Source organism: Anneissia japonica, unplaced genomic scaffold (genome assembly GCF_011630105.1).
Source record: "Anneissia japonica isolate Jap-2015-1 unplaced genomic scaffold, ASM1163010v1 scaffold750_len1593409_cov174, whole genome shotgun sequence".
In the NCBI taxonomy this organism is placed as follows: domain Eukaryota; kingdom Metazoa; phylum Echinodermata; class Crinoidea; order Comatulida; family Comatulidae; genus Anneissia; species Anneissia japonica.
In genome coordinates, this window is record NW_022756705.1 from 1,273,259 (window position 1) to 1,299,523 (window position 26,265).

General features: G+C 34.0%; 1 protein-coding gene and 2 long non-coding RNA genes across 7 annotated transcripts; all 3 read right to left on the reverse strand.

The window, feature by feature from the left end:
• On the reverse strand, positions 1-25,917 carry LOC117124343 (nuclear pore complex protein Nup107-like). Of its 4 annotated transcripts, none has more exons than XM_033270552.1 (25): positions 25,787-25,917; positions 23,226-23,290; positions 22,743-22,858; positions 22,216-22,296; positions 21,848-21,954; positions 21,231-21,396; positions 20,304-20,460; positions 19,709-19,838; positions 15,998-16,158; positions 15,393-15,519; positions 14,717-14,870; positions 14,025-14,164; positions 13,431-13,576; positions 12,794-12,842; positions 12,161-12,230; positions 6,584-6,741; positions 6,180-6,276; positions 5,799-5,852; positions 5,473-5,588; positions 4,948-5,050; positions 4,370-4,530; positions 3,672-3,800; positions 3,459-3,572; positions 2,320-2,487; positions 1-1,267 (listed from the first exon to the last, which is right to left on the reverse strand). In XM_033270552.1, the coding sequence occupies exons 1-25, from the start codon at positions 25,868-25,870 to the stop codon at positions 1,166-1,168; spliced, it is 2,955 nt and encodes a 984-aa protein (XP_033126443.1). In that variant the 5' UTR covers positions 25,871-25,917; the 3' UTR covers positions 1-1,165. The 4 variants fall into 4 exon arrangements, with proteins under 4 accessions (XP_033126443.1, XP_033126442.1, XP_033126445.1 ...); XM_033270551.1 differs by having other exon boundaries at positions 14,025-14,167; XM_033270554.1 differs by lacking the exons at positions 19,709-19,838; positions 20,304-20,460; positions 21,231-21,396; ... (3 more) ...; positions 23,226-23,290; positions 25,787-25,917 and adding exons at positions 17,076-17,205; positions 17,672-17,828; positions 18,599-18,748.
• On the reverse strand, positions 8,185-8,885 carry LOC117124347. Its single transcript, XR_004447961.1, has 3 exons — positions 8,783-8,885; positions 8,350-8,637; positions 8,185-8,251 (listed from the first exon to the last, which is right to left on the reverse strand). It is a non-coding gene; the product is annotated as an uncharacterized LOC117124347 (long non-coding RNA).
• Positions 9,479-12,099, reverse strand: LOC117124346. 2 transcript variants are annotated; one of them, XR_004447960.1, is made up of 5 exons: positions 11,668-12,099; positions 10,906-11,254; positions 10,473-10,760; positions 10,164-10,374; positions 9,479-10,040 (listed from the first exon to the last, which is right to left on the reverse strand). It is a non-coding gene; the product is annotated as an uncharacterized LOC117124346 (long non-coding RNA). The 2 variants fall into 2 exon arrangements; XR_004447959.1 differs by having other exon boundaries at positions 10,906-12,099.
• Positions 25,918-26,265: the final 348 nt, after the last annotated feature.

Consider the following 26,265-nt stretch of genomic DNA (forward strand, 5'->3'; position numbering starts at 1 on the left):
ATGGGATGGTTAAATGATTTAATGCTTTATAAGAGTAGCAGTAGTAGTAAATCATATTGACACCTCTTGTAAAAGACCAATACTGCATTGACAGAAAATTAATTACAGATTTTATTATGAATTTCCTATAATGCAAAGACTACATACTTCCACATTATCAGTGTGTTCACATGTGTAGCAAACCACATTTGTAACACCAACATCGATCCAATGGATCGGGAAAAATGAAAGAAAATATTCAAATTCATGGTAAATGTTTATGCTCTATGTGCCACTTTCAGCCATACCTATAAAATTCCAAAACCTCAGCCCCCACCATGGTAGAGCTAAGGTAGATAGTATTTTGTTTCATGAATCCACACTAATAATATGCTTTAAAAAACGAGTAAAAATATCGGACAATCAATAATTTTGATATCTGTACCCAGATATTATTGCTGTATTTGTACGATGCAGTTGTGCATTTGTGCTGCATTATCTGTCATGTAAATTTTCTATGTGTATCTTCCCCCACTCACCACCAAAACCTCAGCCCCAACCATGCTAGGACCAAGACAGATGGTACAATATTTTGTTTCATGAATCCACTACTAATAATTATATGCTTAAAAAATTAGTAAAAATATCGGACAAGCAATACTTTTGATATCGGAGCCCAGATATTGCGACATATAAGTTCTGGAACAAAGTAGAAGTGTATTTGTGTAGCATTATCCATACTGACTATCATGAAAATGAAACTCACTATCAAAACCTCAGCTCTAACAATGGTAGGGCTAAGATAGATGGTATTTTATTTCATGAATCCACCAATAATAATCATATGCTTTAAAAATTGAGTAAATGTATTGGACAAGCAATATTTCGATATCTGAGCAATCCGGTATTGTGACTTAGAGGTTGTGGAATGATGCAGTAGTGCATTTGCGATATCCACGGTTGACTTTCATGAAATTGTTCTGAAAATGTATCCTTCCCCCATTCACTATCAATCTAACACAATAATGCTCCATTAATATGTCATGCTCGGGGAGCACCCTGTTTTGGCAACTGATACACATGAATAACCAATCACCAAAAATTGACATCCCAACATGTTTATTGATTGACAGCTGTCATGTCCTGTTACTATGCCATTTAATATTTGAAAAAACATCTAATCATTTCACATCTCATATCCAAGAGCATCTAAATTACTATCAAGTAATTCAATGGACGATTCTCTTAGCTTCTGTAGCAATTTCCTCAGTTCATCTTTATCAAAAACCTGAAAAAGAAAAACCATAAATGTTATAAACTTTTTCTAAAATTACCTCTGTGTATAATTTTCATATTATACTAATATCATGATTTTATATTTTATTCATAGAGTTTGTTGCCCTCTATTGATCGAAAAGCTATTGAACTAGTCTGCTACCCTCTCTAAGATCTATTCCTTTTTCCCCGTTTTTTTTTCACTGAAATCTGTTTTCAATCAGGATAGAGAATAAACACAGTGCATTGCATTTTCATTCTCGCAGCAGTCTCAAGTCTTCGCAAGTCTTGGGAGTCTCTCGGAAATTGGGCAGGCCTACCACACTCCCAGTGAGCAAACAAAAATCTCCTGGAAATCTCGCAAATTTACAATATTTTCATGTTTTTACTGTAAGGCGAGACTTCTTTTAGTCTTTGTTTCTTAAATTATTTTTTTAAAGATCATCGGAGGAGGGCGGAATAAAAATAAAATTTTGTTTTCTTATTTAGCAAATAGTTATGCCAAAAACATCCAGACGGAGGAGAAAATAAAAATAAAATTTTATTGGTGAGCGTAAAGTAGGATGGTTAAATGCTTCAAATTTATATAATTAGGAAGAAATATACATATCTTATCTTTAGAGATTTCAAGGCAGCGGAGGGCGTAATAAAAATGAAGAAAAACTTTTTATTTTCTTCTGAAATTTCCCCTTTTTCGTGGCGGCGGGTGTGCTAACAGACCAAAAATAAAATTTTATTTTTATTCGAAATCATCAATATTTGCAGTTGGCTAAACAAGGTATAAAAAAAGTCTTGCCTAATGTATTGTCATTGATCAATTGTCTACAGGAAGTCAGTGCCAATGAGTGTCACCATGCACAGCAAAATGAAATCATATGTGTTAACAAACGTCTTTAAACCATTCACCCGGAAGTGGCTTCTTCTAATTTGGGAGCTCTGTTCTTGTACCAATGAATTATTAAAATATGCAAATTCGAAACTTGAATGAGGGTTCCTTAACACAAGCAATTTGCATATAATTGAAACACAGATCATACATGAAATATGACTGATTTTGATACTCACGGTATACAGTTGCTGTTCTTCCGATGCAATGACATCAGCCAACATGATAGCCTGTTGGTACTGCCCTGTGGTGTGAAGAACAGACTGCAGAAGGAAACACAGCATCGGAATGCATATCTCCCTCAATCTTTCCAGCTGAGTTGCACGAGCGTTGTCAATGGAATCCTCCTATAAAACATTTACAATCAGTGTTTTCTGACAAAAACATGTAAAATGCCTAAATACGGTAATGATGACATCACATCATTCCCATATACTGTATACAACAGTGTTTTTTTGTCAAAGAAAATAGACCAATTCAGGAATGTTTGTTTAACTTGGGTGTACCGTGGAAAACATTACAGCACAAACAGTGTATAGGAAAAGGTAAATTATGTTATGGTTGCAAAAAACAACCCCACTCTGTTAACGTGAGAAATATATGGCAAGGGAAGTCAATATGATTGTGCAGTATAGTGTTTATTTACTTATCCTTACGTTCTCCTAGCATTGTATGCTTTGAAATCTAAGTGATCCTTCGTAAACCTTAGCTAGTCTTAAAATCGCAGGTCGAAGATTCTCGTGCATACCTAAACTGGCCGTAAATGTGCAGCGGCCTAGGCCTAACATTTGTCGAAAGATCTCAGTGTTTGCGGCTATTATCTTTTGGAGCATTAGCAAACCTTAAGGCAAAACTTTTAATTTAAATTCCCAATCAATTTGGTATAGTTTGCTGGGAATTATGATGACCTTTACAGCAATAACAAAGGACAGCCGCAATAGCAATCTCCATGTAAATACTGCTGTGCCAGTCCATTGTTTACATCCAACACCCAAGTTAGGTCACGCAACGCCCGTCACCGAATCGGACTATTGATAATCTGGACACAAGCTTTAGTTTGCAAAACAACAACAATAATAATAATAATAATAATAATAATAATAATAATAATAATAATAATAATAATAATAATTACTATTATTATTATTATTATTATTATCGTTATCATTATTATTATTTATTATAATTATTATTATTATTATTATTATTATTATCATTATTATTATTATCATCATCATCACAGGATATCATTTCTGTACTACAGTGTACCTGTACATGTATTTCAAAGCTCTTAATTTTTAAAGCAAAGCTATCTTACTGTGTGCTGGTCAACCATCCAGCCACCATCCGGGAAAAGGAGCACATTGTAAATGTTGTCAACAACTGCTTTTGTGTTGTTGTTTAATCCATGTTCCCATCTCTCTAATTCCATCTATAAAGCATAAATAAATTTTATTCAGTTTATTTTATCACATTATAATGATAATATACTAATTAACATAAAGGAAAACAGATTGTTTGATTTCATCACCTTGAATTCTTTCTCTTTATGTTCATGATGCACTTTCTGTTGGAATGTTGCTACTTCCTGAATGCTGGGCTCAACTGGTTTCCTATTGTGATAGTGTTCAAACCAATCGTTGAATGTATCTAATGCATTCTACGGAGAGATAAATGTAAAATGTCATTATGATTGAAAAACCTGGTTAAACTATTGCCAATATTTTAAGACATTTCCTGAAAAATAACTAGAACAGTCAGAATTTGGCATCCAACACATTAAGCAGAGTTCTTCTTTCCTCAATTTCATTAAATTGTCTTGCCATGTTCCTAATCTTTAACAAAATTGGCAATAATGACTTTGTCACAGGTTATAAAGAAATGACAGTAACAACGAATACGAATACAATCAACTTTATCACAATTTGCACACAGCAAAATATGAAATTGAAGTTCAACAAAAATTGACATAATGATTAATAAGAAGGGATAACACAAGATGAGGAAAACAAAAGAAAATCCTAATACATGTAAAAAAAAAAATTTAAAAAAAAGCTGTGTAACGATGGGGAGGGGGCTTTTGGGCTTTCTCAGACTGGGGCCTTTTTTGGTCACCAATTCCATTGTGGGATTTTAGGTATTTTTTTTTTAATCATGTGTTACGCCACTGAGCAGGAGCAAAAAGGACAATTGATAAAGTCAACATAGATTCACCATTACTTTACTTACTAGGTAAGCTTTGATACAAAGATATTCCTTGATGGCATTGTCGTCTTCTGTGGGAAGAGGAACTCTGCCAGCATGTCCTAACCAGTTCTTCAAAATGACATCGATAGTATCACCTGGAATCTTATGGAATACCTCTCTGGCGGCATCATGCTTCTTGATACCTGGTGAAATGAATGGGAGTTGTGAACAATTGATATGAGTTAAAAATTAATGTTTTAGACTTTCAAACTAAGGATCTGATGCTGCTGTGCGCAAGGTTTGAGCATGGTACAGTTCGCTCTCCAATTTGGGACCAACTTTGGGACCTGAAAATTTGGGGTGTTCTCGGGGTTCAGTTTCCACATAGAAGGTTAGCTTTGTGTTAATTAATAATAGATTAAAGATTTTTAATTTGGTTCTTTACAAAAGTGGTCTTGAATTAGAGGGTTCTCAAATTAGAGTGGTTTTGAGTTGGAGGGTGCACTGTACTTATCTATTATAATATATAACTTAAATATGGTAGATCAAAATCAGTTGCATTTGTATAAACGAGTAATAGAGATGTGTTAACATTTTTAATGGCTCTGTAAAGCACTAACCTAAGAATGTGCGCATGACAGCATTGCTCTGTTTCAGTGCTTCTGCTCTTTGAGATGGATCAAAAACCAACCAGTCAATGGCCTCAATTTTCTTCCTATCCTCCTGTAATAACACATCAGAAATAAATACTGTATTAGAAAATGTCAAGGACTGTATGCTAAAATTTTGAAATGTATTCTTATTAACACACTATAATTGCACACTTGGAAACACATATTTTTACAATTGCATTTCAGCCCTTCAGCTAAATCAGAGGGGGAGCAGCGATTGGAATTGAACCGAGTACCAAAGGTCAATAATGGATTTCTAAGGTTCAGAGCACACACACAATAGCAACCACCAGTTTAGCTGACTAAGCTATCCTGCAATTAGTATAGTAGATTTCCATGCACTATTGGAAAATTAGAGCCTGAATAATCCATTAGTGCATTAATAAAATTGCACAAAAATAATTTTCTAATGCAGACTATGATTTTAACCAGCGGGCCTGGCACTGGACAAGTTTGATTGCTTGTTGGTTTTACCTCTGACGTGGCAGCATCTAAGGCTGGGGTACTTTCTGTATCTGCATCGAATTCAGTGAGGTCTCGGTTGCGAATGTTCTCGACTACTGTCTTAGTGATCTTGGGAACATCCAAACCTGCATTAAAAATTTTCAACAAAATTATGGTAATTAAATTAAGTGTAATTACTATATTATATCACTGTTTAGTAGCATATCAAGATTGTTAGACATTTAATGAAAGGCAGTGTTTATTCAGTTTTTGACTTCTTTCCTTTAAAGCCAATTTATGATTGGTTTATATTCTTAAACACTGTTTAAAAAGGCTGCTTCTGACTAGTTAATTACCTGCATCTTCTGCAAGCTGCAGACAATATTTCCTTGTTTCCTTCTCATGAATTCCTGCAATGAAAGCAAATATAATTAGCTGAATGATTAATCAAATAATTGGTTATAGCTTGATTTATATATTGACTGGTTAAGTTACTGACTTGTTGTAATTGATTAACCCTTATTAATTTATTGATGGTTATATAAACATGGAAAGAGAAATTAATGCTTGATTGTTGTATTAATTAATTGATTGATTGATTGATTGATTGATCGATTGATTGATAGACTGGCTATAATTTATTTATTGAAATATTGATTGACTGGCTATGATTTATTTATAGAAATATTGCTTGATTGAATGATATATTTATTGCCTGATTATATATACAATTTTACCTTCAAGAAAGTGGGCATAGCAAGCAACCTGTAAAAACTCTGGAAGTTGAGCTGCATAGACAGACACTAGCTCTAAGTGTTTCACATCTACTAAATCCTGAAAAAACCCATAAACAAAAATTAAGTACATACAGCTATATAATGGAGTTGATGGTCCTGGGTTGAAACCCTGCTGTGGCATTGTTTCCTATGACTAAAATCAACTCCACTCCCTAAGCCTCATAAAGGGACTTAGTTTATATTCCATCCTGTAATTGGCAAGTTACTTAGTTTATAATGCATCATTCCATCCTGTAGTTTGGAGGTTACTTACTCTTGGATGTGAAAGATATAAAAAAAAAGTAGGCCTATAGTACATAATTAACCATAAGACAACAAATTAAGGTAAGCTGTAGCCTACATACCTTAACATAAGCTTCAATGATGGCTGTGCAAATTTCCTCTTTACTGTCAAGTCCAAGGGAACGGAAGAATAGTACTACATGCGCCATAAACCGCACTAGATGCTTAGACGGTCGATTCGCAACATCTTGTAACCACTCACCCATCTCCTCAATCAATGCTTTTTTTTTAATGAAAAATAAATACAATGGTTAAAAAGAAAAAATGTTTATATTATACCCTCATAACAAAAGTGCCTAAGTCATTTTTTGTAGTTTTGAGAAAAAGGCAAAAAACTGCATTAATCCTTTAAAAACAAATATTTATTCACTATTTTTGTACAAATACATATCAAAAGAAGCTAAATGGAATATAAATAATGTGGTGCAATATAATTATTACGTAACGGAATTAAGTGACTTAGGCAGAAATATCAATAATGGCATGTGACTTAGGCAGTTTTATAAATGACTTAACAAAAATGAATAACCTATTGTTGAAGTGGTATTTTATCGAACAATATAAAATAAACAGCAATGCAAAGTTTAATCAATAAGTACACATTCACAACACCCCCACTGTTAAAACCCCTCCCCTTTCCCAAACCCTCCCCCCACCACCACCAATTACAACAAAGACAAAAAATGTTTAATAACAAACAATTGAAGATTATGTACAATCATTGTTTAAACCAACTCGCATTCGCATTGCGATTTTGATAACCGCAACCATCGCTCCAGATGACAATTTCTTTTATTGTAGGGTTGGCGTCAATTACTTGGTGAAAGTGTGAATACTGCATAGATGCGAATACCTCACTGCTTAAATCTCCTTCATGTTCTTCCCATGTATAGCAGTAGCCTTCCTTACTTTTCAAATCATGTAAAATTGTGGACTTGCAATTTAGTTTTATAGTACATTGTACTAGCTTTTGTTCTGGGACATAACAGGACCGCTGTAAGTCCATAGTCCACATAGACACTTCATCATTAACTGCATCTTTGTCAGCAGCTTTTTCCTTTTTTGCTTGATCTTTAGCTAAAATAGGTGCCTCGTGTGTAGCAGCATGCTCGCGCTGACGCAAACATCACACTGATCTTTTCTTGGTATAAATACCGAAAGGTTCTCATCATTAAAAATTTGGCTAAAACGTGTTTGGCACACTGCTCGATAACCGGCACTCTCTGCATCCATTTTGTACTCTGGGTGGAGCTTGGCAAGTGTTGTGCCCGGGTATAAGAATTTCTTATTTCTATAAGTGGCAGTATTTCTACAATAGTGGGATGGCACAGATGGTAGATCAGCTAGCCACTTCTTAAGGTAGTCCATGTCTTTGCTTTCCACGTATGTAGTCTTGCCTGGAATAACAAACAGAAAGAACAGGTGTTTAGATTTTGAATAATAATGAAGAGATGCTGCCTGTATAGTACGGTACAATTTTTAAGGTTTCAGAAAAGTTGCATGCTATTTTTCATTTTACCTTTACAAGGCCTATGTGGATTTTCAACTTCTGAGGCATCATCGTTGTTGGTTAGCCAATCAGCAACAGTCCTCTGAGAAAGGCCAAGGGTTGATGCAAACATGGACTTGCAAACCTGGACAGATGTTCCATCCTGCAGCTGAAGTTTGTAGGAAAAAGAATACTTTCTTCTTGACTGATCTACAGGGATCTTTTTTTGTGTTATGTCAACCTGTAAAGAATAAAATAGAATTTTATTTGAGTAAATAATCTTTATCGCAATTCTGTATGATTAAAAATAATCTATTCTTTTTGTATTGTTTAAGTTACCTTGGACACTAATGTTCGGACGTAAAACGGCGTTCATTCCATGATTTCATGTCAAAAAAAATGTTGGAAGATCCAGCTCCGTTTATCCTCATCCAAAGATTGGTAATCTCTCAATTTGGATTTTCTACAGAAGTTAGAATTGCATGCATTTCCCGTCTTTTTTTCAGGTTTTTCAACTCCTCTTCTGTTTTTGTAAGCTTTTCCTTCCAGGCAGCCCTTTTTGTACACATTTTGGTTTCAAATGTGAGTTGATGGGCGTTTATGACGCTTCACAATCACCAGTACACCCTAAAAAAAATACAGTAATAATAATGAAATACTACAGGATGACAAAAGTAATGGAAGAAAGTAGCAAGTTAAAGTGTAAATACAGTAGTGTTAAATACCTAGCAATCACAATATTTTCATATTTAATTTTTTAATAAACACTCACAGTATTGTCATCCTCTCCGTCTTCTTGCTCTGGTTGGTCTTAATTATTGTCATCCTCTCCATCTGCCTGATCTGGTTGGTCTTAATTATTGTCATCCTCTCCATCTGCCTGATCTGGTTGGTCTTAATTATTGTCATCCTCTCCATCTGCCTGATCTGGTTGGTCTTAATTATTGTCATCCTCTCCATCTGCCTGATCTGGTTGGTCTTAATTATTGTCATCCTCTCCATCTGCCTGATCTGGTTGGTCTTAATTATTGTCATCCTCTCCATCTGCCTGATCTGGTTGGTCTTAATTATTGTCATCCTCTCCATCTGCCTGATCTGGTTGGTCTTAATTATTGTCATCCTCTCCATCTGCCTGATCTGGTTGGTCTTAATTATTGTCATCCTCTCCATCTGCCTGATCTGGTTGGTCTTAATTATTGTCATCCTCTCCATCTGCCTGATCTGGTTGGTCTTAATTATTGTCATCCTCTCCATCTGCCTGATCTGGTTGGTCTTAATTATTGTCATCCTCTCCATCTGCCTGATCTGGTTGGTCTTAATTATTGTCATCCTCTCCATCTGCCTGATCTGGTTGGTCTTAATTATTGTCATCCTCTCCATCTGCCTGATCTGGTTGGTCTTAATTATTGTCATCCTCTCCATCTGCCTGATCTGGTTGGTCTTAATTATTGTCATCCTCTCCATACTGCATAGATGCAAATACCTCACTGCTTAAATCTCCTTCATGTTCTTCCCATGTATAGCAGTAGCCTTCCTTACTTTTCAAATCATACAATGTAAAATTGTGAATTTAGTTTTTACATTTACATTGTACTAGCTTTTGTTCTGGGACATAATAGGACCGCCTGTAAGTCCATAGTCCACATGGACACTTCATCATTAGCTGCATCTTTGTCATCAGCTTTTTCCTTTTTTGCTTGATCTTTAGCTAAAATATGTGCCTTGTGTGTAGCGGCATGCTTCGCGCTGACGCAAACATTGCACTGATCTTTTCTTGGTATAAATACCAAAAAATTTCTCATCATTAAAAATTTGGCTAAAACGTGTTTGGCACACTGCTCGATAACCGGCACTCTCTGCATCCATTTTGTACTCTGGGTGGAGCTTGGCGAGTGTTGTGCCCGGGTATAAGAATTTCTTATTTCTATAAGTGGCAGTATTTCTACAATAGTGGGATGGCACAGATGGTAGATCAGCTAGCCACTTCTTAAGGTAGTCCATGTCTTTGCTTTCCACGTATGCAGTCTTGCCTGGAATAACAAACAGAAAGAACAGGTGTTTAGATTTTGAATAATAATGAAGAGATGCTGCCTGTATAGTACGGTACAATTTTTAAGGTTTCAGAAAAGTTGCATGCTATTTTTTTATTTTACCTTTACGATGCCTATGTGGATTTTCAACTTCTGGGGCATCATCGTTGTTGGTTAGCCAATCAGCAACAGTCCTCTGAGAAAGGCCAAGGGTTGATGCAAACATGGACTTGCAAACCTGAACAGATGTTCCATCCTGCAGCTGGAGTTTGTAGGAAAAAGAATACTTTCTTCTTGACTGATCTACAGGGATCTTTTTTTGTGTTATGTCAACCTGTAAAGAATAAAATAGAATTTTATTTGAGTAAATAATCTTTTTCGCAATTCTGTATGATTAAAAATAATCTATTCTTTTTGTATTGTTTAAGTTACCTTGGACACTAATGTTCGGACGTAAAACGGCGTTCATTCCATGATTTCATGTCAAAAAAAATGTTGGAAGATCCAGCTCCGTTTATCCTCATCCAAAGATTGGTAATCTCTCAATTTGGATTTTCTACAGAAGTTAGAATTGCATGCATTTCCCGTCTTTTTTTCAGGTTTTTCAACTCCTCTTCTGTTTTTGTAAGCTTTTCCTTCCAGGCAGCCCTTTTTGTACACATTTTGGTTTCAAATGTGAGTTGATGGGCGTTTATGACGCTTCACAATCACCAGTACACCCTAAAAAAAATACAGTAATAATAATGAAATACTACAGGATGACAAAAGTAATGGAAGAAAGTAGCAAGTTAAAGTGTAAATACAGTAGTGTTAAATACCTAGCAATCACAATATTTTCATATTTAATTTTTTAATAAACACTCACAGTATTGTCATCCTCTCCGTCTTCTTGCTCTGGTTGGTCTTAATTATTGTCATCCTCTCCATCTGCCTGATCTGGTTGGTCTTAATTATTGTCATCCTCTCCATCTGCCTGCTCTGGTTGGTCTTAATTATTTTCATCCTCTCGGTCTTCCTGCTCTGGTTGGTCTTCATTATTGTCATCTTCTCCATCTTGTTGCTCTGGTTGACCTAACTTAATTGGTACAACTGGATCAATTTATGCATGTTCATCACGCTCATCATGTCTCTCAACAATATATCAGATGCCGTTGTCTCACCATTAGGTTTACCATCAGGGACAAAGTCAGGGTCAAGATCTGAATCATCCGATTCTTAAAATAAAAAATCATTGCATTTTTAGTTGTAATTTCAAAATATTATAAAATATAAATAAAACAAAACTGTTTAAATACTAGTATAAGTATTATTATAGGCCTACTATTAATTATAGACCTCTGTCATAAAATATTCATTTTTATTTACTCACAAACCCCATAATATAAAGATAACTAAAGCCTAGGCTTACCTAACTACAACAGGCCTAGTCCTAGCCCACGCCGAGCCAGTCTTGGCTCAAATGCATTCAAGGCTAATAACGCCTGTACGCCCTACACTCACTGGAGTCTAGGCCCCCTGCGTTATGTTACTAGGACTAATTTTATTTACATTTTACACAATAATAAAATAATATTATCACCAAAGAATGAGGCTAGTTGTAATCTATAATGTATCATTAACAGCTTACCACTTGAATCAGACAAATGTCCAGCATAGCAAGAACGTCATTAATAGGGACTTTTCTTTGATGAGAATTTACCATGTGTGCCATTTTAACAGTGTGAAAATTGTCACACAACTGACTTAGGCAGAAACACAAAAAATCGGTCTGAGCATGTGCAAATGTATATCAATGACTTAGATAATATACAGAGGGCAGTATACTGATATAAGAAATGAGTTACGCAGAAAATCTCAAAACTTGAAAATAATGATTTAGGCACTTTTGTTATGAGGGTGTCGTCAGCAGCAGCATACTGCACATCAGTACTGTGATTAACTGGTACATGAACAATTCATTCCATGCAGATGATAATCAATGGTACAAACTGTCCAATACTCAGGCACACAGATGATAAAGCAGATTTTGGCTTTCGGTCTACGGTATGAATTGTCTATGCTTTCCTTTCATTATTAAGAATTTTTGCAATTAAAAAAATTCATTCATAATCAAATCTTACCATCAACTTCACCTAAAATTAAGTACTTCTGTATCATGTGGTATTTTTGTTTTGATTGCATCTCAATCTCCTGAAAGAATAGACATAACAGTAAGAGTTACAGAACATTAGATACGGTAGTAGTTTATTCTCTTCCTCTTATTTCAAGTTTCTGCTTTGAACAATATGATAATTTTGCTACTTTTGGTGGGGAATTGGGCATTCATAATGCATGTACTACATTATTTAACATGCATAAAATGCTGTCAAACAATGAATGCACTATTAAAACTTGCATTTCAGCCCTTCAGCTAAAAAACACAAGAACAATGATGGGAATTGACATGGGGCGGAGGTCATAAGGATTTCCATGGTTCTGTGCACACACAGTGGCACCACCAGTTAGCAATATGAGCGAAGCTGCACTGAATGTTGTTTGGTTTGTTAAATTAAAGCTGCTTTCTTGCAATCTGTTCTCTTTTCTGGGTGGCTCGAGCTGAAATATTCATCACTCCATTTTTGTTTATGTGAGCTTTCTATCCTGTGAATGGCTGAAATGTATTTACATCAACATTTAGAAGGCATTGTATATGAAAACATGGTGAAAGGCCCTGAATCAATGAAAGTAAGATAAAAATTTATAAAATATCTTACCTCACTTGGAAATGCCTGCAAATCTTGGAAGATTTTAGTGGTTGTTAATCTAAAAATAGATATTCAGATTCAAAATTCTTAGATAGTAAATTACAATACAAGTCTCCCTCCAATTAAAGACCACTATTGGTCTTTAGCAACTTTGGTCTCAAATTAGAATAATAAAGATTAAGACATTTGTGAATTTGGAACCAGAGAAAGGTGATCTTTAATTAGAAGGAGACTTGTATAATCAAATCTTTTCTTGTTATTACCAGATCAACATAATACTTAAAAGAAAGAATACAGAGCTTATGGGTGGGCACAGAAGTGAACCAACCATTATACTTTGTAAATAGAGTATGTGTCCTCATCAAATTTGGAGCATGATGCATTTTGATTATTTTTCAAATACGTATTACTGTATCATTAATAATTGATGATAGATATTTTTGTTATTATTAAATATTAAAATTGTTACTATTGCTGCTATTATTATTTTTACAATTACAAAATACAGTTATTATTGCATTAGATAAATAGTGACATATTATTATTATTATTATTTTATCAATTATCATTATTCAAAATAATTTCATACACTTTTTTTTTTTTTTTTTTTTTTTTTGCATAGCAATAAACAAAAATTAACACCTACAATTTATCAAAATAATTATCAGGAAGTGGTTCACATTCACAGCCTGGTTCTACATTCTCCCGGATTTCCTGCTCCACTTGTTGGTCCACCATTACCCGGAAGTACGCCCATAAGCAGTCATCCCAGGACCGGCAAACAGGGAGAACCTGGCAAACACGATGCAAATAAAAACATTAAAACATTATACACATTTTTGTACAAAAATAGTTAAGCATACAACCATACATGCATCGCTCCCCATTGCACTCACACAAGCAAGTATAGACAGAGGTCCCACCTAATCCCATTACACAAGGTCCTAAATCACTGAACTACCCCATCCCCATCCACCCTAGCTTTTTGTCCCCATCTCACTCACTCCACAAACATACAGTAAAGTCAATGGTATTCTTATAATGCATGACCATTTCAGTGACACCTCATATCAATCTCTTTACAAAAAATAAGTAATCTACCTCAGAAACACCAAGTTGGTGTCCAATGGCGAATAGTTTTGAACTATAGTTTAAGACTTAATGTAAATTGCCTAGAGACATTCTGTGAGCTATAAAGCGTATATATAAATAGTTTTATTATTATCATCAACATTATTACCTCTTTGAGGTTCCCGCTAAACACAGCTGCAATGGCTCGCTCATATGGGTGGAATCGCTCATCTTGGGACATGCGCCAGGCTGTTGCTTTCCAAATGTCTCGATTAGGGTTGCCCTCAATGCTTGCTATATTCCCTGAAGCTACTATGAAATATAAAAAAAAAAGAATGATCAAAATATTGCAATAAGATAACATGGGATTTACCTCATCAACCAAAAAAATTGAATGGTTTAGATAACTAAGTGCATTAGTTTTTTGTGACAATTATTTTTGAATTGCCCATAATTATATGAGCATGATGATGTTCATAAACACCCATATATGAGCATGATGTTGTTCACATAACACCCATATATGAGCATGATGATGTCTATATAACACCCATATATAGGCATGATGATGTCCACATAATATCCATATATGGGCATGTTAATGTCAGATACCACCAAGGCATTATGATGTCATATCATATCCAAATATGGGCAAAGCACACGTATGTGACACAGAGCTTTAGTTGTGAGAAAAGTTTTGAAATTTGCAGGATTTTAACCCAGATTTTGGGATTGGAAGTTGGAGTTGGGGGGGGGGGTCAATGACAACCAATCAAATTATATTTTTACTTAGTTATTAACTTTCACTAGATGCTCTTCTCATGGAAAACCAACCAAATAAAAAAAAAATTAAAACCTTACATGCTTTCATATTGGAATCATGATATAGTTTCCAGCCCTCTAAGGTTGCCGCTCTCCAAGCCTGACCGCACTTCTTACACAGCCTCTGAGCATCCTCAAGCTGGCCAGCTCTTATCTTAGCAAAGAGGTTTTTAAGCAGCCTTGCCTCATCCTCCTAAAATGAGAACCATGTACTCCTTATTGGCATAATATTTGGATTGCAACCTCTATACAATACCTGCATTAAAATACTTGAATATACCTGTATCAACAATATCAATACCCTACATAAGAATACAGTCTGTCATTAAAAAAAATGGTTACTAACAAAATCAAAAGCGTTACTAACATCCAAAGATAAAAAGATTAATAATTTAGACTTTTTACTATGAAAATCTATAAGGAATACAGCAAATATAATGTTTGTAATTGGAGGTTTTTCTGATTTTAATTTCTAATTGAAAGCTAACATAAAATGTACAGAATAATGAATTCTAATTTACATAGTTCCAAGCAATGTTCTATGAGGCTGTTAACTATTACAATTATTTTTAACAACAAAAATATTTGACATACATTAAAATTCTTTAATGTAACCTGCATTATTTTTCATAGTGAACTAACACCTGCATTTTCATTCATATTATAGTAACACCTGTGTGATTATTCATAATGCAATGAGATGCTATATTCATACCCTGTCTAGTTCTGCAAGAGGTTTATTCTCTCTGATGGGGGCATCAGGATCCATTTGTGATACAAGATTTCGGTCTGACCTTGATACACCTGCAGTTTTTTGCTGAAGAGAATGCAAAGTGTTTTCCCTAGAAAGAAAGTAAATATATAATTCAATTACAAGCTAAAATATAGGACAGTCAAAATACATTATATTTGAACACTTTCTAATACCAAGTAACAACTCACCTACAAGCAAGCCTATCTACAAGGAAGTATTTTGATTGCAAATTATATTGAGTTAAGGTAAATGTATACCTCTTTACTGTTATTATTATTGTTACAATTAGTATTACAGTAAAACTCCTAATAACTTAACTAAATTGCAATACTGTAATAAAATTATTATTATTATTATTATTATTATTATTATTACCAATATATTATTATAATTATATAAATTGATGACAATATTAAATAATAATCATTACCATTTGGGTACAAAATGAGCAGGAAACACCAAAGATTGTTTGGACAAAATGAAAACATCATGAGGAGTGTAAATTCCACATTTGATGACATAAATAATAAATATCATTATAATACATAATAATCAATTATACTTACCAACAAACTGACTGAGAGTAAAATTCAACATTCTCATAGTAATCTTGTATTTGGTCAACAGCATTCCTTTCCAACCAATCAACGACGATTTGACTCTGGCGCAGGGATGAATTTCTAGCAAACAGCGAATTTGAAATCTCTTGCTCTGACTTCCTTAATATCTATTACATGGTAACAAAATTAATACCATCATTATCCATACAAAGAGTACAATAACAATGGGGATAAAATAACATTCTATCTGGTAAGTAGAAGGTACTGCATGCATGTATTATAGCAATAGCTTATCATCAGAATGATCTATATGCATAAAATTATAGCAATCCATTAGCCATTAGAACATACTATATGCACAACAATATATTGCAGTCAGTTATTACTATTATCATCCACACTATCCTGATTTAAGTGACAAATTTGTGTTAATTGCCCACATATTGCAACAGCAGCAGCAGCAGCAGCAACAATAATAATAATAATTTGTGTTAATTGCCCATATATTGCCTCAATAATAATAATAACAATAATAATAATAATAATAATTTGTGTTAATTGCCCATATATTGCCTCAATAATAATAATAACAATAATAATAATAATAATAATAATAATAATAATAATAATAATAATAATAATAATAATAATAATAATAATAATAATAATGTGTTAATTGCCTCAATAAAAATGAGATGACCATAAGGCCAAACAAAAAAAAATCTTATGTTGGCCATATTTTGGGAAAATAAAAAAATAAATGGGTAGTCAGTAGGAAAAATTCTTTTTTTTTTTAACCAATAAAGTATTTATGCTTAAAAAATAGAAAACTACAGCAAAGACCATTTTTAAATGTATATTGAAGAGTAAAGCGATCGCATAACAGTATCGCATCGCCCACCGTCGCAAAATAGGCCCATCAGCTCATTAAAAAAAAAAAATAATATAAAAATAAAATGCCGACCCCTCAATTTCGAACATTTAGGGTCGGTTGGGCGTGGCCAACACAATATTTTTTTTAATTTGGCCTAATGCTGATTTGATTAATCTGTTAACATTTTTGATTGACGGGCTAATAACCTACATCCATTCCAGTGTCCATGTTCTCTTCATCTTCCATATATTGTTGCCGGTCTTGATACAATGAGCCTAACAATCTCCAAGTGCACTTCTCCTGGTCCAGCAGATTTAATACTTCAACTGTCTTTGAAAATCTGTAGTGAAATAAAGAAATTTAAAACTGACTGACTAAAACACACCATTTGCCTTTCAAATTAGTGCTAGCGGCCTCTATAAAGATGACAGATCTTAAGAAATGGATAACTTTCGTCTCACAGTGACATTCAGAGTATAATAGGAAACCGCACACTTTGCTGCTTGATATGAAATCTCGAGGACATTTTTATACCTTCACATTTACATTGGAATGCATAAGTTTGTTATTATTTTAATGCATTGTTTAAAATAAAGTAATTAATTAATAGCATTTTCATTTTCAAAGGAAACATGGTTTTTTTATCCACATATATCTTTGATTATTATATTTTTACAAGAACACGAAGGGGAGTTAAATGGTTTGTAGTTAGCTGACCAGGATATACTTGGAGGCCCCTATAAGAACAATAACATATTTCAGTTGATATTTTTATTAAACAGATTATTACTTTACAGCCAACTCACTTGTTCTGTCCTGGGTTAGCCTTCTTTACCAGCTTGTTAAGCATGGTTACTTGTTCTGAGCAAAGCTTCTCGTATTCTGCCACCAGCCTAAACACATCGGTTGGTGAGGAAAACATTCTGAAACTCTTCATAAAGTCTTCAAAAAGTCCAGCAGTAGCTGCAAAAAAACATACCTCTATATGTTGGTACATTTTCAAGCTTAGTATCATATTCTTCCTGACATCAACTGCACGGCATGATGTCTCATAACCTAAACATAATATTTGTCTAGTCCTCTGTGATAGCCTTGCCAATTAATCACTATGTTTACCTTTGTACTGTTGATTATTTATCTGCTTATTTAACTAATTGATAACATATCTTTTCTGTATTACTTTTTTTATATTGTATTTGTACCTGAAAGTAAAATTTAAAGTGAACCATGTGTTTCTTGCTTTTCAAGTACAATCATTTTTAAAAAATGGTCATGAAAGTGAAGAATAAATAGCATAATAAAACACAACAACTATCTTGAATCTTGTGTAACACTCTCCGAAAGCCCTGCCAGTATGATACCCTGTAGCAAATGTTTAAACCTGACCAATTAAGGTTGTTTTTCACAATATAATAACTTCTTTTAAAATAATTTTATTTACTGTTGAAAAATCTTAATCCTGATTGTAAACTTTAAATCAGGATTTTAAAATTTTAATCAAATTTAGTTATGTTAGTTCATCAATTTTTACCTGGTAATGTAAGATTAATGTTTCATTTTTTTGCATCTGTTTTATTTGATGATGGAGTAAGAGTAGTTTTCTGTTTGGGTTTATACCTATTCCTTTCTCCTGGCAAGTCTATACTTTGCCAAATAAACATTATAATTATTAATATTATAATGCTCTGCAATAAAGAATTTGATGTATGTATGCCCAGACACTAACACCTTACCACTCATCCCTGGATCATCCTCCAGTAATAGGTTGACATTGGTCAATGTGACATCTTCAGTCATCGCACCAGGTGTCATGGACTCCAGTGATGTTGTTGGTGGTCGTAGTGGCGTCACAAGGAGAGAAGCAGCAAGCCTTGTCTGGTCTGCAACTGACATGTTGCCCTGTAAATACAGACTGATTTAGTAAAGTGCACCCTCCAATTAGATTAATTTCCGAGACCCCTCTAATTCGAAACCACTTTTTTAAAGAACCAAATAGCAATCTTCAATCTTTGAACACAAAACTAATCTTCTAATTGGAGACAACCCCAAATTATCAGATACCAAATCGGAGAGCGAACTGTAATTCTTCTGTAATACACACTAAGCTCAGTGGCCACTTGAAATCAATGTTGGCTGTTCGCGAGTCTTTTTTATTTATTTTTTTTAGTACAATAAACCTTGATTTTAGGGTTCATACCTGACCATCACTGAAACCCTAATTTGCCTGGTAAAAATAATAGTGCCATACCAATGCGGTGGTTGGGAGTATTAGAATATGCTGGTTTATTTATCCTTTGACTAACTATTATTTTTAAAAATTATATTTTTATGTATAAATTATATTTTTATGTATTTGCTGTTGGGTTTTGTGCATTTGGAGAGCGTGTCGTGTTAGAGGTGCTCGCACCTGTTGATACACTCTCTCAACACACTACACACAATAAAAAACATAGGAAATAGCAAAAGTGATTACAATAGTTCCTATTGCATTACATGCATAGGAACTAAAAATGGGTAGTCAGTAGGAAAAGTTCTTTTTTTTTTAACCAATGAATTATTTATGCTTAAAAAAAAAAAAACTACAACAAAGACCATTTTTAAATCTATATTGAAGAGTAAAGCGATCGCATAACACTATCACATCGCCCACCGTTGTGAGATAGGCCCATTCTAGCCTTGTTAGCTCATTAAAAAAAAAAAATAAAATAAAAATAAAATGCCGACCCTCAATTTCAAACATTTAGTGTCGGTTGGGCGTGGCCAACACAATAATTTTTTTTATTTGGCCTAATGCAGATTTGATTGATTTGTTAACATTTTTGATTGACGGACTAATAACCTACATCCATTCCAGTGTCCATGTTCTCTTCATCTTCCATATATTGTTGCCGATCTTGATACAATGAGCCTAACAATCTCCAAGTGCACTTCTCCTGGTCCAGCAGATTTAATACTTCAACTGTCTTTGAAAATCTGTAGTGAAATAAAGAAATTTAAAACTGACTGACTAAAACAAACTATTTGCTTTTCAAATTAGCGCTAGCGGCCTCTATAAAGATTACAGATCTTAAGAAATGGATAACTTTCGTCTCACAGTGACACTCAGAGTATAATAGGAAATCGCACACTTTGCTGCTTGATATGAAAACTCGAGGACATTTTTATACCTTCAAATTTACATTGGAATGTATAAGTTTGTTATTATTTTAATGCATTGTTTAAAATAAAGTAATTAATTAATAGCATTATCGTTTTCAAAGGAAACATGGTTTTTTATCCACATACATCTTTGATTATTATATTTTTACAAGAACACGAAGGGGAGTTAAATGGTTTGTAGTTAGCTGACCAGGATATTCTTGGAGGCCCCTATAAGAACAATAAAATATTTTAGTTTATATTTTTATTAAACAGATTATTACTTTACAGCCAACTCACTTGTTCTGTCCAGGGTTAGCCTTCTTTACCAGCTTGTTAAGCATGGTTACTTGTTCTGAGCAAAGCTTCTCGTATTCTGCCACCAGCCTAAACACATCGGTTGGTGAGGAAAACATTCTGAAACTCTTCATAAAGTCTTCAAAAAGTCCAGCAGTAGCTGCAAAAAAACATACCTCTATATGTTGGTACATTTTCAAGCTTAGTATCATATTCTTCCTGACATCAACTGCACGGCATGATGTCTCATAACCTAAACATAATATTTGTCTAGTCCTCTGTGATAGCCTTGCCAATTAATCACTATGTTTACCTTTGTACTGTTGATTATTTATCTGCTTATTTAACTAATTGATAACATATCTTTTCTGTATTACTTTTTTTATATTGTATTTGTACCTGAAAGTAAAATTTAAAGTGAACCATGTGTTTCTTGCTTTTCAAGTACAATCATTTTTAAAAAATGGTCATGAAAGTGAAGAATAAATAGCATAATAAAACACAACAACTATCTTGAATCTTGTGTAACACTCTCCGAAAGCCCTGCCAGTATGATACCCTGTAGCAAATGTTTAAACCTGACCAATTAAGGTTGTTTTTCACAATATAATAACTTCTTTTAAAATAATTTTATTTACTGTTGAAAAATCTTAATCCTGATTGTAAACTTTAAATCAGGATTTTAAAATTTTAATCAAATTTAGTTATGTTAGTTCATCAATTTTTACCTGGTAATGTAAGATTAATGTTTCATTTTTTTGCATCTGTTTTATTTGATGATGGAGTAAGAGTAGTTTTCTGTTTGGGTTTATACCTATTCCTTTCTCCTGGCAAGTCTATACTTTGCCAAATAAACATTATAATTATTAATATTATAATGCTCTGCAATAAAGAATTTGATGTATGTATGCCCAGACACTAACACCTTACCACTCATCCCTGGATCATCCTCCAGTAATAGGTTGACATTGGTCAATGTGACATCTTCAGTCATCGCACCAGGTGTCATGGACTCCAGTGATGTTGTCGGTGGTCGTAGTGGTGTCACCAGGAGAGAAGCAGCAAGCCTTGTCTGGTCTGCAACTGACATGTTGCCCTGTAAATACAGACTGATTTAGTAAAGTGCACCCTCCAATTAGATTAATTTCCGAGACCCCTCTAATTCGAAACCACTTTTTTAAAGAACCAAATAGCAATCTTCAATCTTTGAACACAAAACTAATCTTCTAATTGGAGACAACCCCAAATTATCAGATACCAAATCGGAGAGCGAACTGTAATTCTTCTGTAATACACACTAAGCTCAGTGGCCACTTGAAATCAATGTTGGCTGTTCGCGAGTCTTTTTTATTTATTTTTTTTAGTACAATAAACCTTGATTTTAGGGTTCATACCTGACCATCACTGAAACCCTAATTTGCCTGGTAAAAATAATAGTGCCATACCAATGCGGTGGTTGGGAGTATTAGAATATGCTAGTTTATTTATCCTTTGACTAACTCAGACATCATTTTGCCAGAGTAACTTTTAAAAGCATTGGTACTTACTAAACCCATAGGGTCTGGAGTAGAGGGTGTCTTTAACCTCCTTGGAGTGTGGCTTAAGATACCTGTTACATCATATTGAGAGGGGATCGGTAATTTATTTGGTGTATCTAAGAAAAAAATAAGAAAAAAAAATTAAGGACAATCATACAGAAATTAGTAACAGATCTGAAAATAAAAATAATAGTTTAATTATTACGCTATTGTATAATATAATATTATAAAATATCTATGTAGTGTACCGCAAGCATTAAATATTGGCTAGTATAAATATTGTTGAAAAATCAATACTTGAGTACATAATGTAATGACAAAATTCAATCCCACTATCATTAATATTAATAGATAAGTTTAGTGTTTGTGCTTCTCACATGTACTATACTTGAGTGCTGAGCTTGGCGTAGCTGGCACACCAAGGCCTGGGGTAGCGGCTTGGTCTAGCAACCCCATAGCTAACACAGAAAATTAAGGAAAAGTATTAGTAAAAATAAAATTATAAGAGAAAGATCAGTGGTGGCTGTAGGATTTTTACATCCAGCTTAGGTGGGTGGGAAAAACTGTCAGGAAGGGCAAAAACTGTCAGGCAGGGAAAAATCTGTCAGACAAGGGATCTGACAATCCCTTGTCCAAGAGGATAAACACACTGATACATAGAGAAACTGACAATTTTCAGCCATATTAGTTGTTCTGATTAATTTACTGTACTACTACATATTATGCCCAAAGAATTAAAAAGAAATAACAATTTTTCTTGTCTTCAGTTCTACCAGTTGTGGCTGATGGGAAGCCTCAGCTACCTGATGCCTTTCATCTACTTCACTCACCCCTTGTTGAGAATGAAATTAAAGAAATAATTATGAATATTTTTTCTGAATACAACATTTTACTCAAAGGATACATCGTCGAATTCGTTCACTATGGTTTTTCTGCCCTCTGAGAAAACTGCTTCCTTTGGCATTCTTAGATATTGAACGGGGAATAGGTGAATTTTCAGCCACACCAAAGGAAAGTGATCTGTGTATGCAAAAACAAAGCAACAACAAATGTTAGTATTTTCATGCTCTCTGGTCAGTAATATGGAATCTATTTAAATTATTTATCTACATGAAATGCAAACTTTTAACTTATTGCACCAATTCCTAACATAAAATAAATGTTTAAAAGTGAATTTTCAACCACCTGAAAGGAAAATAATCTGTTAAACAAAGAAATTAAAAGAAAAAAATTATTATTAATAATTTCATGTGTTCCAACAGTCAGAAAAAATAATAAATTAATTTCTATTAGCTCTATGATGTATTTAAATGAATTGCACAACTTTTATTACTAAATTAAAATGAGTTATTAAATATATGGTTCTTTTAATAAGGTGGTTTTATACCTGTTGTAGTCTTCATGCCTATCAGTTTTCTCATTCATGTTGCCTGAAATATACTTCTGCTGTGTCTGGGGATCAAAAAAAAAAAAAATTAAATCTGGGTTAGGGCCCTAGATGTGAATGTATGTTGGCATACATACTATAGTAATACTATTGTAATAGGCTTCAAACGTAAAACTAATCTTATGCTAAAATTAAAAAATAATTTGGTCACAACCAAATCAATTATTAGTACCAAAAATCACTAAATTAGCCATTTTTGGCAGTCAGGGGTTCTTTTCTGAAAATTCTTGACATAATTTGGGAGACTGGAGACTTAGATTGCATAAAAATTTCGGGAGACTCCCGATTGAATCAGGAGGGATGGAACGTATCTGACGAGTAACGCCTTCATAAATCAATCATTTTACAATGTTATGAGGGGTTTGTTTCTGTACCTAGCCCCCAGCATGGATTAAAAAGACAGCAGCATGAACCAACCACCATCACCACAACAAAGTGTTGGCTATGTCACCCATAGTTGGCAGGCCTGTACCCAAGTATTGTTAAGATCTACCTAGTATTTCAAACACTATGTAAAAAGCATTATCTAATTTGATAGTATTAGTAATCATGTTAAACTATATAATTAAAAACAAACTTACTAATAGGAAGACTTTTGATACAGCAGGAATTAAATTTATACATTTATGATTGAGGCTTTGAAACATTAATGAGGAGGTGCTATTAATAACATTAGTTAATAGTATTGAGTAGTGTCAGAGCCATATACAGTATGGGCACTTAAGTTTAGTGCAGTTTGTGCAAATTAAGATTTCAAAAATTAGATTTTGTTTTGATAAACAACAGTATTGTCGGAAGTATATTGGATTTACACCTTATTATTACGCCAAAATATTTACAAAAATGCATGGATATGAGTTATGTAAGCCACAATGTATGGGTTCGCAATACAGGTTCTCCAAATTTGGTATGAATTGGCATGGGTACTACAAGTATAAGCTGACAACCCACACACGCATATGTGCGAACCCAGAAGAAAAACACACACACACACACACAGAAAACAACACTTTTTTTTTTATAAGAACCAGTAAAATTTTGCCCAGACTCAGCAATCTTAATTTTTTGCCAATTTCTGCCTAGCCACTACTCTATAAGGAATGGGAATACCTTCGGTTTTGGCCATGAACCAGTTAGGCTGCGACATATTTAACATCTGGAAAATCAGAAAATTAACTCTGTTTTGCTTGTCTTTTATTAAAATATACATTATTTTACCCTTACTTTATAAACAAATAGGCTTATCCTATCAGTTCCAAAGAGAATTTATGTTTGTTAAACATAAAACTACACTCCTTTCTTGTATTGTTATGCCTTGCCTACAGGCTTGTCAAATTTACTTTATAAATAAAACATGTTGTCTCTGTTAAGTCAATGCATATTTATTATATATTATAATTAACAGGTATTGGATATAATTTAGTCATTCAATTAATCGAATTGACTCAAAACATACAATCAAAAATGTGTTCCATGCATCGTGGCTGAACTTGCTTGCAGCCGAAACAGTCCTACCCTCTATAAGCAACTCTCCGCTCACTATCTATAGTATCTACTCTAGTCTACCTAGGTCCTAAGCTTGTCTTAAACAACAGGCCCCATACTGTAAAGTATTTCATTGCGCCGATGATACCTCAAAAACCATCTCAAATTTGTGCAAAAAATCACTAGGAAAATAGGTTCGCAGAATCGTAATTACTGCATAATACAGTCCGTCGACAAAGCATTATGGTAGTCGTTCTTTCTCTTGGGCTTCTGTCTTTCTTTGGAATGCTCTGCCTATTACAATCCGACAGGCAACTTCCATTGATGATTTTAAGGCAGCTTTAAAAACTCACCTTTTTAACTTGTATTTTTCTTAATTTTTTTTCCCCCGAATTTTATTTTTACTGTTAAGCGCATTGAGGCTTTAGCATAATGCGCTATATAAGCCAAAATTATTATTATTATTATTATTATTTATTTATAAATATAGGCCTATTAGGTCAAAGCTTATAATTTTTGGCAAAATATGAAACGAATTTGGCCCTTATTTTTCCCAAAAAAAAAAAAAATTTCCATACAAATTTTTGCACGGATAGGCTTTACCTTACAGTTTTGTAGAGGCCCAACAGTCATATCCATTCCTTTATAAAATCTGGGGTAAAAAAAAAAAAGGAATAATAAAAGAGGGCTTAATTAACGCAACCAAGCAAAGCAAGAGAAGGAGGTATTTTTATATACTAGGCCTACTACCTCATTGACTCAACCGACCGATGATGCAAAGAAGGCCTACCTTTCCTCTTTCTTCTTTTTTGCTTTAGGTTTTAGTTAAGCCTAGGCCTAAAATAGGATATTTATAAGCCCCCGCGCCATGCCTAGGGCAGCTAGGCCTAGGCCTCTCTCTTGGCTAGCTAAGCCTAGCCTATCCTAGGCCCTTAACGGAGCCCTAGCCTAGGCCTAGACATGCATCAAATAAATATAATCACTTAGAGGAATATGTCAATAAAATTATTCTAAACCTTCCATATATTCGTCAAGGATGTTTCCCCTTGTTCAAAAAATGAACTAGACAAACGGTTAGGTCGTTCTTCTACGACGTTCATATCATCATCCCTCTTCGCGCCGTGACTAGGCCTATCAACAAAGCTACCGTGGGATGCCATTTTTAATTATATAGGTATGGAACGCCAGGAAGGAAGCTCATCATCTCAATGCAGTCATCCATGGGTGTTGTTCTCTGAGCAAGCTGCGTGCTCAAGCGTATCTATTTACGTTATACAGTAGGCCTACATTAAAACCTCGAATTTAAGCGCTTCTTTTCAAGATGGGCTTCTTTTCCAGGCTACTATTGCAAGGTAAAGAGTGGACTTCTTTTCAAAATGAATGCTGTAAATTTTGTGAATTTGTACTATAAAATGCATATAATTTCAGAAAAACAAGAAGACTAGACATTCCTTTTGCAAGACTTACAAAGACTCAATTTTTTGTTAAATTCTAT

Excerpts from the sequence above, each read along its gene's own strand:
- LOC117124343 (XM_033270551.1), bottom strand. The coding sequence starts at position 25,870 with ATGAACGTCGTAGAAGAACGACCTAACCGTTTGTCTAGTTCATTTTTT. Across the intron at positions 5,853-6,179 it reads CTATGCCCACTTTCTTGAAG|GAATTCATGAGAAGGAAACA; the intron begins GTAAAATTGTAT and ends CTTTCATTGCAG. Across the intron at positions 2,488-3,458 it reads GGATGGTTGACCAGCACACA|GAGGATTCCATTGACAACGC; the intron begins GTAAGATAGCTT and ends AATGTTTTATAG.